The 11040-nt window shown below is 43.1% G+C and overlaps 1 protein-coding gene across 1 annotated transcript in view; it reads right to left on the bottom strand.

Moving 5' to 3' along the window:
* Positions 1-11040, bottom strand: part of pcloa (piccolo presynaptic cytomatrix protein a) — a 60531-nt gene that overhangs the window by 7865 nt on the left and 41626 nt on the right. Inside the window, exons 12-18 of the mRNA XM_061070712.1 lie at positions 10396-10504; positions 6893-6957; positions 6197-6381; positions 5661-5711; positions 5440-5570; positions 3593-3619; positions 2461-2554 (exon numbers count right to left, since the gene is read on the bottom strand). Coding sequence (XP_060926695.1) covers positions 2461-2554; positions 3593-3619; positions 5440-5570; positions 5661-5711; positions 6197-6381; positions 6893-6957; positions 10396-10504 — 662 coding nt within the window. The remainder of the gene's footprint in view (positions 1-2460; positions 2555-3592; positions 3620-5439; positions 5571-5660; positions 5712-6196; positions 6382-6892; positions 6958-10395; positions 10505-11040) is intronic.

Genomic DNA, 11040 nt, shown 5'->3' with positions numbered 1-11040 from the left:
CGTTTGTTTTATTCATTTCAATTAATTTCAGTCATTTATTCTTTTATCTTAGTTGACGTTTTTATTTTGAAAGGACATTTTCCTGTTTTAACCTGAAAAGACCAGACAGGAATCTCACTCGCGAGACGAGTGAGACACGGACTTTACTTTTATTCTTTCTCCACACGATCTACAACGGCTACAAGCAGCCGCACGTTCCTGTGAGGCAGCACGATCTCCGCTGCTGCAGAAGAAGACGAAGCCTCATCCCGTCACGGAGCACGACGGATCCGCTCCGGCCCAGCTGCGGTGCTCATGGGAGCCCGCCTGAGAGACTTCAAGCTATTCACTGAACCTCCGGGAGATTCGCGCCAACGCGCATGCAACCCACGAAATCACGGTCACAGTAAGAGGCTTATGTTGTCTGGGCAGATGTTAGTTTAATACGTAGCGTATGGTTTTGATACTTGAATGTATTTTGTTCGTGGAACCTCCGTGTTTCTCCATTGTTTTAGCCGGCCACTACTCCGAGCCGCTACTTCCGGTTTCCGGTTTGATGGCAATGTTTTGTGTTACAGTGAATAGGGCCGCGAGAAGCGCCTCCGCCCGCACTGTTAACGTCTGTGGGAGTCTGCAGTGATTTCACCGGTCAGAACCTCGGCCCACAACGTTCGCTTGAGGGCTGAGGGGTGAATCACTGTTAACTCATCGCAGGCGTATTTTTAAGAGTTTGTTCTCTTCCCTCTCTCTCTCTCTCTCTCTCTCTCTCCTTCTAGACCGATCTATACACGTTTCCGATCTGTATTTAGAATACAGTTCATGTCACATAGTTACATCTATACTTAGAGAGGCTGAACACATCTGGAAACCATGCGGCCCAGGGCCAAAGGAGAGACAAAGAATTATCTTTGTCTGAAAATCCCTTTGTGTAATTCATGTGACGACCACCAGTGTGAGCTCCGGCCACATGGTGTCATTAACATAGACTCCATCTTGAATAACGCAAGTTAACCCACCATTTTGAGTCTATTATTGCCACGCCTTCTCTCTCTCTCTCCTCCCATCCTGGCTCTAAATTCATAACGGCTCCGCCATCTTGTTTTGTAGTCATTCCGCCATTTTGAGAGTTTTTAGGCCTTGATTCCACGAATCATGATCGGCCGCCATCTTAGATGTGACTGCGTCATCGCCACGCCCCCTTCCTTTTCTCTCTCTCTCGCTCTCTCACACACACACACACACCCACACACACACACACAGACACTTTGATAGACACAGACAGATACACACACACACAGAGACACATAGATGGACCAGAGGTTACATGCGTGTTCTAAATTGTGATAAGCTGCTGTTATCTTTGAAATATGGGAGTTTGTTAAAATGATAAATCATTAAATAACACTAACTTTATTTCACATACACACACATAGACACACATACACAGAGATACACTTTGACACAGACACACACACACAGAGACAGACATACATAGGTAGACCGCAGGTTTTACATGTATTTTCTGAATTGTGATAAGTGCTGCTGCTCTGTTTATCTTTGAAATATTGGAGCTTGTTAAAATGATAAATCATTGAATAACATTATAACTTTATTTCCCCTTTTTAATAAATACTTTTGTAATTAAAGTATCTGTAGTCTGTGATTATTTGTGCATAAGTGTGTGAATACAGCTGGATTATGATTGCCTGTGCTCAAACTTAGAAGCCTTCACTGTTTATTAAGTAATCGTTAATATTAAAATATTGACATTATTAATTTGACATTTATCATTATGAGACTGATAATTATAGCTTGATATGTTGGTCCCTGGAAACCAGGGTGGTGCCCCCTTTTCTCAATTATTAATATAGATAGTATTATTCTTAAATTGATAATTTTATTGTTTTTGACTAATTATTTTCATTATTCTTGGTTGATAACCTTATCATTGTTAATTGATAGCTTGTACTTTCTAATTGATAATTCCTATTTTCTCATTAGTGGTTTTATTGTTATTTGATTACTGATCATCTTCAATTAATAATTTAATTATTTTTGATAGATAATTTTTATTATTTTAATAATCATATTTCATGATTATTAATAATTAGCCAACGTCAAGTCTACTCCTATTGCACAACACAGTCAATTTGTTTACATGGAGTTAAGAGCAAGTATATATATATATTCCGACCCTTACACTTAGCTCGGAGGGTTAAGTCTTGCAGTAGTAGTTTCCCACTTAGCCCAGCCAGCAGCAGCTCTCATGCTACTGTGATAATAGTCTGGCTAACGTCATTGTCTTGCACGTGCACCACAGGGAGGTGCTCGGCAGACAGCTCTGGAGCTCGGTGGAAAGGTGAGGAGGGGCCTGGAAGCTGTACCCGTTCAAATTCTCACGCTTTGACGACGTAAGAAAAATGTATGATGCTGCACGTGCGCCATCGGAGTGTGCACGTGTGTCCCTGAGCACATACGCACCTGCTCCAGGTGGATGTTCTTGTAGATGACAGTCTGGTTCCACTCGGGGTTGAGGCTCTTGCCGGCATGTTTAGACCTCCTCTTGTTTTCAGCACTGTGTTTAGGGGGGGGGGAGACATAAATCGCAAAGCGTGGTCACAGACGTGTGTCCTGCAGGTTCCAGTGGAGAGAGAGCACGACACACTGGAGCAGGGCACAACGTGACAGTAGAGAGGGGAGAGAATGGAGGTGATGCACATTGTTTGGGCGGTATGGAGAGCGGGTACGATGTCAGGCTGGGCTGCAAAAAAGTCCATTTTGACGTCTGTCAAGTCATTTTAAATGTAAATGCCCTAAAACAGGGTAAAAAGTTTCTGAATTTAGTTATTCTCAGTTAAAGTTAAGGCCAATTTGCAACATAATCTGACTTCACTGACTTATTTTATTTCACTCGGTTTTAAGAAATAAAATATCACTGGAATTGAATGAATGACTTGTTAAGATGGATGTTTTTTGCAGTGTATCAGGTTTGATTTACGATTGTAGATTCATGAGTTCGCCTGCAGGAGTTAGTTTTCAGGAGAGACAAGGACAATCTTCCATGTATTGGGAAATAATGGGATGAATAAGGACTTCGGCGCAAAAATAATAGGAGTGTGTATTAAATGTGACGTCGAGGGCACAGTACAATGTCGGGTTTGGGAGGGGGGCACGTTACTGGGGGGATTTTCACCACAAAACAGGGACAAACCAAAGGGGGTCGGGGTCGATGTCAGGGAACAGAAACAGAGAATCTACCAGGGAAACACAACAGTTAGCTGGGAAACGTTAATCGTCAGCACAGAGGACGATATGTTTCTACGTGTTATGTTAAAGGGACATGGTAAGATGTTATTTAGGGGGGTTTTGTAAATGCAATGCAAAGACACTGACCCTACAGGTGAGGGGGGGGGGGACATCATGAGAATATGGGGACGAGGGGGTGGGGGGGTGGGGGGAAGATGCGGAATCGCTCCAGGGTGTGATAGGGACTTTGTGAGACTGAGCGACTCGGATCAATCAAAAGCCTCCGATTGGTTCCCGACGTTTCGGTCACCTTCACCAAACTGACAACCAAATTTAGAAAAAGTGCCAAAGTGGGCAAGTCACATACCTGGCGTTCTGGACAACCATGACCTGACTGAGGGGGGTCCAGCATGCATTAAATATAAAGAACAACATACAGAAAGAATAGTCAGAGGGAGGGTGGGGGTCAGAGAGTGTCTGTGGACTGTGAGTGCGTATGTGGAAGGGCGGTGGGAGGGGGGGGAGGGGGGGAGAAATCACTGTAGTCTGAGTGTGTGAGTCATTAACGGTGTGTTCAGGGGCAGGAGCTGGGAGCTGTGGGATTGAGCTTGTGCTTCGGTGTCTGATGAATTTCATGTGTGTGTGTAAACAGGGCTTTCAGGTGATGTTACGCATCCTTTGGCAAACTGAGTGGAGATCTGCTGCAGACACACGAGCAACGGTTGGAGGTGGTACAAACCCCAATTTTGGGACACAGAAACCTTGCATTTCAACTTAAGCCAGAATTATGCTTCAGTGGACATATGCACAATCCTCCGTGTGAACCTACGCACAGGAGGACAGCAGAGAAAGTTCCGGCACACAAACAATCTTCAAGCAGAACATAAGAAACTGAATTCTTCTTCGAGTCATTTATTATCTTTTAAACATCTGGTCACTGTGGTTTCCGTCAACACTGTTGTTAATTCTTCCGTATTTGTTTACACGGCGAAGGGTTAAGTTTTCCAGTTCCTGATGGTGCTGCAGCTGGAAACTGCTACCAGCATCACCGCAGGACCAAATGAAACGGCCCATTCCAGAAAGGCAGGTTTACAACGGGTACTGCACTTTCTTTTTTTCTTTAAATTGTGATTTGTTCAACGTGACGCTGCTTCCTAGTGGACACTTGTGTTCAAAACCAAATCTGTACAAGTATAAAATGCAGCACCAAGAAGCATAATTCCAGCTTTATTCACTCTGACACATTAAATTCACCATTTCGTTCCTCTCTCCTGGTTGCTGTGTGTTAAATTAGGTTTGAAACCATCGAACGCGCTGCAGGACCTCCATGAAGTTTACAGTAGATCTGTGATGCATCTGAAAAGCCTCTTACAGCTGTGAGATAGAACCATGTATACACGTGTAGCATATACAGTATGTGCACACATATACAATATGTGCACACATGCGCTTAAACAAATGTGCAAATGTGTCCGTAACCACTTCCTGTAGCGCGGCCGCTGCACGGGAGCCACTCTATGTGACTTAGCATAATCTCAACCCTCTCTAAAAATCCACTGTGGTGTTTGCATCTGCTTCCGTGAAAGTGAAAAGCCTGACGGAGCGGTGGAGCCCACAGCCGTGTATCGCTGCTTGTATCTGAAACGATCACGGGGAGAAAATAGCACAAGCTCTCTCTCCCTCTCTCTCTCTCGGGAGCTCATACAGCAGAGAGGGTGGGAGAGTCAATCACATTAAAGCACAATCACCGTGAGCGCTGAGCTGTGGATTGTACGAGCGAGTGCGGATTGTGTTCCAAGTAAATATGAGAGCTATTGATTTTGACTGCACTCGCACCTACAGGAGAGTTCCCATCAACGGGGGCGACAACAACACAAGTGCACTGAACCTTATTTACGTGATGTCATTCAGCAGCTGTAAGGGAGCGGAGGCACTAGAACCCGGGACGGTACAAAACCAAACGTTTGACGGACCCGGTGTGCACTGCAGGTTCTGTGGAGGTGATACATAGGAGAGGCCATGTGCTGCACATTGAAAGATGTCATGGGAAGCCAAAATCAATTGATTCCCTTGAAAACCTGTACACGTTTCTGTTTCAATCAATCGTACCTACACACTGTTTGTTCTCATTTCCCGTCGTTAATCCTAAACTGACCGTGTTCCTTTTCCTGAACTATTTCAGTTGTGCTTGCAGGTTCCACACCCTAGACTCACCCTCTCCCTGGCAGCAGATACACTTTGACAAACGGGTCGGAGTAGCCATTGTTGTCCCGCGGTGCGAGGCTTCTGGCCTGCAGGACGTGAACGATCAGGTTTCCCAGCTGCTTGTCGTAGTGGATTTGCAGCTGCAGAATGAAGCACAGTGAAGAGGAATTCATTCACATGCATTAAACATATTTTAAATTTGAGAGCACATAATTCATCTTTCTCCAGACCTGTATCTCTCCGGAGATGGGATGAGACTGGATCTTTGTTCCATCTGTCGTCTGTAAGAGTTAAAAGCAACATGTCAGGCTCCTGCTGGAAAGAATCTGTAGGTGGAGGGCTCAAGTTTACTGGTGGGTGTTTGTGGTGTACACTGTGTACTGTTCTGTACTGTACTGTACTGTACTGTACTGTACTTCATGCTGTGCGTTACAAACAGTTTTACGGCTGTTCTGCTATTGTTTTAGTTTTCTATTTAATTTGTTCTTTTCTGTTAATCTATTCTGATTAGAAAAGAAAATACCCTTATGCAGTGCTGTCTGCAAATAGCCAACTACCCATTGAAGTTCAGATTCAGTTTCTTTATTACGGCTCAATGTGGCCTCTAATTCTAATTCTGCGTGATTTGTTTAATAGGCCATATTTTACTGTGCATGCGAGTGAATAAGCACATTTAACAAGTGCTACCAGGCCCTTTCCTTTATTTTCTCCTATTTTTGAGTGAATTTATAATTCCTTGTTGTAAAGTGGGATCCCAGCAACTCGCCTTGCTGCTGTGGCGTTTCTTGCTGACGGACGGTGACCCCGGCTGAGCGGGACTGGAGGTCGCTGAGCTGGTGGCGGGCAGACCTGAGGCGGAGGTGGATGAGGGAGCCTGCTGCTGGGACACTTTCTGCAGCTCAGCCGCCAGCTGCTTGGGGTCAACGCCTGGAGACCGGGGAGGTCTGTCCCCTACAGGGTGCATTACAACGGACACAGGTACCAATCATCATCATCATCATCATCATCATCATCATCATCATCATCATCATCATCATCATCATCATCATCATCATCATCATCATCATCATCATCATCATCATCATCATCATCATCATCATCATACCTACACAGTCCCTTGCATTTTCTAACTGCTGCTTATGAAGGGAAAGTTGCAAAGATGGAAAACTTTGTTCACCAATTCCAACAGAAACCATGAACATGACAATATCAAGCTGAATATTAAGGCGCTGCTTTATAGCAGCAGAACGATTTAATGTTCCCAGAATGGTTCAATGAAATTCAGTGGAATAAAGGCTATAAGTAACGCATGGTTGAACTTGAGAAAAGAGCGAATCATAGCGACGCAAGTTAATTAAGAGAATCCAGAGGAGGCAGAGATGGTGGAGAGGAAGTGAGAAGCAGTAAAATAACGTTGTGGCTGGAGTTATAAAAAAACAACAAGAAAAAAAATGTAATGTACCTTTGCTGTGATCCTGGAAATCCAGATGCTGGGAACCATCAGACTCAGCAAGCATGTTGAGATCACTGGGGGAAAAAATCAGATCGTGTCATATAAAAAACTCATTTTCTAGATGTCTACCTGATAGTGCTGTAGCTAAATTTAAGGAAATAATTCCGATTACATTTAAACCCGTATTATCCGTCGACATAAACACCAAATCCTTTAAAAACCCGAGCTCTATTGAGATTGACCACCTCATAGACAGCTCTGCAGACTCATTACGATTAACACTAGACTCAATAGCGCCTATAAAAAAGAAATGTGTAAAACATAGTCAATTAGCTCCGTGGTATAGTTCCAAGACACATGAGTTGAAACAAATATCAAGAAAACTAGAAAGGAAGTGGCGCTCCAGCAACAGTGTTGAAAATCTCCTAGACTGGAAGAGTAGTGTTAAAGAATATAAAAAGGCTCTCCACAAAGCAAGAGCTGCCTATTATTCAAAACTAATAGAAGAGAATAAAAACAACCCAAGGTTTCTCTTCAGCACTGTAGCCAGGCTGACAGAGAGTCACACCTCCACCGAACCCAGTATTCCTCGATCCCTAAATAGCAATATCTTTATGACTTTTTTTAATGATAAAATTCTAACTATTAGAAATAAAATCAATCATCTCCTGCCCTCAATTGGCACTAATACCCTCCCAACAATAGAGATCTCAGAAACGGCTGAGAATCCTTCCCATTACTTAGACAGCTTCGCTCTGATCACCCGTGATCAGTTTACCAAAATAGTCTCAGGTTCTAAACCAACAACCTGTATTTTAGATCCAATTCCAACTAAATTACTTAAAGAAATTCTGCCCCTAATAGATAATTCGTTACTTAACACAATCAATCTGTCATTATCATCAGGTTATGTACCACAGTCTTTTAAAATAGCTGTAATCAAACCCCTACTCAAAAAAACCACCCTAGACCCAGAGGTTTTAGCAAATTACAGGCCAATATCTAATCTCCCCTTCCTATCTAAAATCTTAGAAAAAGTTGTAGCCAATCAGCTGTGTGAGTTTCTCCAGGAAAATAATATATATGAAGACTTTCAGTCGGGGTTTAGAACCAATCACAGCACAGATACAGCCCTGGCAAAAGTCACTAATGACCTTCTAATAGCTTCAGATCAGGGACTTGTGTCTGTCCTCGTTCTGTTAGATCTCAGTGCAGCATTCGACACAATTGACCATCAAATTTTATTAGAGAGACTAAAACAGTTAATTAACATTAAAGGAACGGCCTTAAACTGGTTTAAATCTTATTTTGCTGATCGCTCCCAATTCGTTCAAATCAATGATGAGTCATCGGTGCGCACCAAAGTTAACCATGGTGTCCCACAGGGGTCTGTGCTCGGCCCAATTTTATTCTCATTATATATGCTTCCACTAGGAAACATTATCAGGACACACTCGGTAAATTTCCACTGCTATGCGGATGACACCCAGTTATATTTGTCAATAAAACCTGATCAAAGTAATCAATTAACTAAACTTCGAGCATGTCTCAAGGACATAAAAACCTGGATGACCCGCAATTTTCTCTTATTAAACTCAGATAAAACAGAGGTTATAATACTCGGCCCTAAACACCTTAGAGATACATTATCTAATGATATAGCTGCGCTAGATGACATTGCCCTTGCTTCCAATGACACAGTCAGGAACTTGGGAGTGATCTTCGATCCTGATTTGTCCTTTAATAGTCACTTAAAAGTAATTTCTAGGACCGCGTTTTTCCACTTGCGTAATATCTAAAAAATCAGACATGTCCTTTCGCAAAAAGATGCAGAAAAACTAGTCCACGCCTTTGTTACATCGAGACTGGACTACTGTAATTCACTATTATCAGGCTCCAGCAGCAAGTCGTTAAAGACTCTGCAGCTGGTCCAAAATGCCGCAGCACGTGTCCTGACGAGAACTAAGAAAAGAGAGCACATTTCTCCAGTATTAGCATCACTACACTGGCTTCCTGTTAAATCTAGAATAGAATTTAAAATTCTCCTCCTCACCTTCAAGGCCCTTAATGATATGGCACCTCTTTACCTTAAAGAGATGTTAGTTCCATATCAACCTACTAGAGCACTCCGATCCCAGAACTCAGGTTTACTTGTTGTCCCTAAAGTCTCTAAAAGTAGAGTAGGAGCCAGAGCTTTTAGCCATCAAGCCCCACTCCTGTGGAATAATCTCTCACTTTCAGTTAGGGAAGCAGACACGCTCTGTTCGTTTAAAAGTAGACTCAAAACCTTCCTTTTTGATAAAGCTTATAGTTAGAACTAATTTGTGCGATGTTCCAAAATTGATTAAATGGCAAAAACCCCTGATGATGCTAAGACGCACAGGGAATTTATGACACAAGACACACGGAGCTTCTCTTTCCTGCTTCTCCTTCCTTTTCTCCATATTTATCACATCAAGATAATTCTTATCTCATCAGTACATGTTACCAACTTGACCCCATTTCCTGGAGTTTCTGTGCATTAGCGCCCGCGGATGCAGGGCCACAGCTGTGGCCGCACCATGGATTATGATTGTGGATCGCGCGTCAGAGGTCGCAATGGTGGATCCAGTTCTGTGGATTCTGTATCGTGCCAGCTGATCGTCGTTGTAATGGAGGATCCTTTGTCTCGTTGGCATAGGATGATGAGGGACCACGACCGAGGCGGCAGCTGATAATGGATTCTAACTGGCGGCGGTGGACAATGACTGTAGATTATAGTGGATCCCATCCTGATGCTGGATCGTGGTCTTGCTGGCTGCTGGCCAGAGACTGTGATTGCAGCGGGACTGCCTGACACATAGTATTTAAAAATGTTTACCCTCATCGATGCTGCTAAAAATCCTGATGATGTTTTCTTACACCTGACATCTATTGCACTTCTGTCCGTCCTGAGAGAGGGATCCCTCACATGTGGTTCTCTCTGAGGTTTCTACATATTTTTACCTGTGAAAAAGGTTTTTAGTAGTTTTTCCTTACTCTTGCTGAGGGTTAAGGACAGAGGATGTCACACAATGTTAAAGCCCTATGAGACGAATTGTTATTTGTGAATGTGGGCTATACAAATAAAACTTGATTGATTGATTGATATATATGTTGGAAAATAAATAAAAATAAAAATGTGTCAATGAGAAAAAGTGAAGAATGATATATATGAAGATATAATAAGAATGCTGAGTTACAGACTCAGTCAGGAAATACCATACTGCGCTTTAATTCTTGACCAGTTATCGCCAAAAACACTGTAACATTGACCTTTAAACACCAAAATTGAATAAGTTGATCTTTGGGTCTAGGTGAACATCAAGACCTTCTTAAAATATATTGGGTTCAAAAGAATGGGACGGATGGACGTTAGGACAGACAGATGGACAACCTGAAAACATCATCCGGCCACTGTCTGTCGCTGGAATAGAGACAGACTGAAAAACAGCATTGGAAGAAATGATATAGAGGGAGAGAAAGACACTCACAGTCTGACACAGACTTCTGCATCATTACACGGCTGCCCAACGAGCCCCTGCACTTCTTCATACGTCTTGCCCGTCAGAAGAACTCCGTTCCACTCCAGGACTTGCATTCCTACACACAATGAAAAAAATGTTGTTAAAAAAAAATACAGTGTTGTGCAGATTCCACACAAACACTTCAATTGAAACCAAGAAGATGAAAACCATGAAGCGTGCGGCTCTGGGAATGAATAAAGGATCAATTCATTCTAAATCGATTCACAGCGAAACATCATGAGAAAACAACTTGACGCGCTTTTAATCTTGCGCTGGAACAACATGCGCATCGGACTGGAGCCAGAGCCGGAGAGACGAATGCCGGTGACAGCCCAAACAGCGGCCGTGTGACAAAGCTGCTCAAGGATTCAAAACTCCAACACGGCCTTGTGCTGTCTGAGCTCTAAAACCAGGATTCGCGGGATAACACTTCAAAAAGGATGCATTATTGGCTGGAAAGAAATACAGGATCTAATCTCCAGTCTGCTGCAGCGATGACCAATGTCTCGGAGCAGGAACTGACCATTTATCCGTATTTAAACTCAGCAGAGGGAGTTGATTTGAAATCCACACAGCACGGCAAACCCAAAACACACACACACACCCTGCACG

The sequence above is a fragment of the Limanda limanda genome, chromosome 1 (assembly GCF_963576545.1).
Source record: "Limanda limanda chromosome 1, fLimLim1.1, whole genome shotgun sequence".
Lineage (NCBI taxonomy): Eukaryota > Metazoa > Chordata > Actinopteri > Pleuronectiformes > Pleuronectidae > Limanda > Limanda limanda.
Note: the sequence above shows the minus strand (reverse complement) of the source record. Positions and strands in the feature narration are given on the sequence as shown.